The sequence below is a fragment of the Colletotrichum fructicola genome, assembly GCF_000319635.2.
Source record: "Colletotrichum fructicola Nara gc5 chromosome Unknown KSG_Nara_v1_contig10, whole genome shotgun sequence".
Taxonomy (NCBI): domain Eukaryota; kingdom Fungi; phylum Ascomycota; class Sordariomycetes; order Glomerellales; family Glomerellaceae; genus Colletotrichum; species Colletotrichum fructicola.
In genome coordinates, this window is record NW_027094060.1 from 1059845 (window position 1) to 1062629 (window position 2785).

The window sequence follows — 2785 nt, forward strand, 5'->3', positions numbered from 1 at the left end:
TGCGGATGCACAATGTGCGTCGGTAAAGATTGTAGGCCCGGGTCTGTCCTGTTTCCGTGATCCTGACCAGCTTCTCATGATCAGACGTCACTGCCACTGCGCCCGGCCGTCTAGTCCTAGATTCTGTCGCTTCGACTACCGCTGGCAACACCTTTGCCGTCATAATGCGGGTTTCCGTTGAAGCAAGTCTTGTTCGTACATCATACACCATCGTAGCCTGAGATGCTCAGCCGTAGAACAGCTCAAACTTGGTCGCGAAGCCGCGCGGGGTCTGCTTAACCTCCTTGATGGGGTGGAGGATCATGGGCGGCAGGCAGGGGCGACCGTGGGTGCGCTCCCAGTCCTTGCCTCCGTAGGACGTGTCTTCGTATCCGATCCAGTTGTTGTACAGTCTAGCAGGAGGCTCAGCGCGGTAGTACCAAGTCATGCCCTGGTATCTGCGCTCGCGGCCCCAACCCATGGGAGATCCCTCGCCACCACTCTCGCCGCGGGGGCCGGGGTTGAACCACTTCGCGAGGAAGGTACCGTTCCACGGGCGGTCGAACCAGGTGGGGTGAGGCGCAAACACCGTCTTGAAGCCATGAAGAAGGGCGACGGTTTGCGGGGTCATCTCAGAGGCGATGTGGTTGCCGCGGAGGTTCTCGACGTGCATGATGTCCAAGAGGCGCTTAGACACACGCGACTGAGTGACGATGGTGGTGCGGCGGGGGAGGGTCTTGGCGGGGTCAGGGTGAGCCTCGTCTCTGTAGCCCCAAATGTGGTCCGAAATGATCCAGCTGCTGTTGATCGGGTTGAAAATGGGGCCGACAGTAATCATATCCGCATCCTCGCCGACTCCCCACTTGTAGTTATCCTTCTCGGGGTTGTCAACAGGAGGCTTGGGGCCAACAGGGTTAATGAAGCCTAGCTTGGGAGGTCCCCAGACCTGGTTACCGCGGGTGCGCTTCTCAACGTCCTTGCGGAAGTCGTTGTCGTAGTCGCCGTGGTACTCAGGGATGTAGTAGCGCTCATTGCGCTCCCAGAGACCTCTGCGGGGCTGCTTGTTGGCGAACTCGTCGAGGCGCTTGAGGAAGTCGTAGTGATGGCCGACGATGCGGGCATCCATCTCCCAGTTCCAAATGAAGTCGAACTCGGGATGGTCCTGGCTGAACTTCTGCACAGACAACCACTGGGCGGAGTGGACGCTTCTTTCGTTGTCGTCGGTGAGGGCGGTGTAGACGTCCCAGACGCCCTTGTCGTTCCACAGCTTGGTGATGCCGTGGAACTCGAGAGGCACGTGCTCGTTGAGGACGTACTGGTATGTCGCCTCATCGTTCAAAATATCAAGCTCCTGCTCACGGACGTGCAGCAGCAAGAAAACCTGGAACTCGCCGCCGGATCGCAGAGAAAGCTCGGAGATGAGCGCGCGAATGACTTGCTTATCGTTTTCGCTGTACTTCTTTCCGGTGTAGGATCGCAGGAGGACAGCTGTTCGGGTGTCCGCCTTCTTGACCTTGGACTCCTTGGACTTGGTGAAGCCGCGCTTCTCAACCTCCTCGACCTCGTTGCCGTACTTCTCTGCGATATCAGGGTATGCGGTCTTGATGTATTCGTTGGGCTTGCCATCGTCGAAACGAGCCGCGTTTCTCTCGACACACTTCTCCTGCAGATCGCCCCAGTTGATGTTATCCCAATCAATCCGGAGGCCAGCCTTGCTGAGCTGGGGCTGGAGACCGTAGGGGCCGAGACGAGTATCGCGCTCGTAGCAGATGTTTCCATCCATGTTCAGAACGTCGAAGCTGCCAAAGCCGGTAGCGGGGAACTTTGACGGTTGACCCTTGAAGACCAAGAGGTCCTCAACGACCTCGCCTGTGGCTCCAATGCATGGCACATAGGGTGCGCGGTGCGTCCTGTTCCATTCGTCGCCGTTGTAGTCAGGGTAAGGGTTGTAGGCGAAGGGTCTCTGGTTCGTGTAGGCGACATCCTGTGCGCCGACGTCGCGAAGGGCGGCGGCGTGCTCGGTGGTGCGGTTCTCCTTGTTGGTCAAGGTGTTGAGAGTATTACCGTAGATGTAGTCGTTGCCGGGGAGGCTATTAAGGTTTAGAGAGTCAGTTCCTGCCGCCTTGACGTGACAGCTGACGTTTCCGCCGGCGGGAAGATACAAAATGCACATACCTCTTGGCAGCTTCATATTCAGCCGCGAACTCGTCTCTGAGAGCCTGCTCATGCTTTTCCCTCTCCTGCTTCAACTTCTCCTCTTCCTCCTTCAATCTTTCCTCCTCTTGCTTCTTCTCCTCCTCCGACTTGGGGGGCTCGGCGGGTTTCGGGGGCTCTGCCGGAGCCTTATCGGCGGCGGGAGAAGGCGCGCCGGTGCCATCGTGATTCCATGGCACGACGTGGTATCCTGCGGGAGCGCCGCGAGTGGCGAGGAAGTAGACGGAGATGACGGCGAGGGCCAGGAAGAGCAGCGTCTTGGGACGAGCCCTCGGGGCGACGAAGCCGGTTGATGACTGCTTGAGCATGGTCATCATTGCCAGCGTGGCGGTTGCGGCAGCGGCAGCGGGAGCAACTCGATTATTAAAGCCCGCAGCGGCCTGGGACGGGTATGATGTCGCTAACAGACGGTGGCGGCGGTAAGGTGAAGACGAAAAGGTGCCTCTGCGCTAAAGAGGCATACCGCGACAACGCACAGCTGGACAAATAGAACCAAAGGAAGGGACAGGCACGCGAACGACGATTTGGGGACGAACGCGCGGTGAGAGGGTTGACGAAGGAAGACGAATTGGTTTGCGTCCTTCGCGGCGGA

The 2785-nt window shown here is 58.7% G+C and overlaps 1 protein-coding gene across 1 annotated transcript; it reads right to left on the reverse strand.

Annotated features, from left to right (window-relative positions):
- Positions 1–226: 226 nt before the first annotated feature.
- On the reverse strand, positions 227–2507 carry CGGC5_v015790 (uncharacterized protein; the record flags this gene model as incomplete). The annotated part of the gene is made up of 2 exons (XM_032033326.1): positions 227–2069; positions 2155–2507. The coding sequence occupies 2 exons, from the start codon at positions 2505–2507 to the stop codon at positions 227–229; spliced, it is 2196 nt and encodes a 731-aa protein (XP_031887344.1).
- Between the last annotated feature and the right edge of the window lie 278 nt (positions 2508–2785).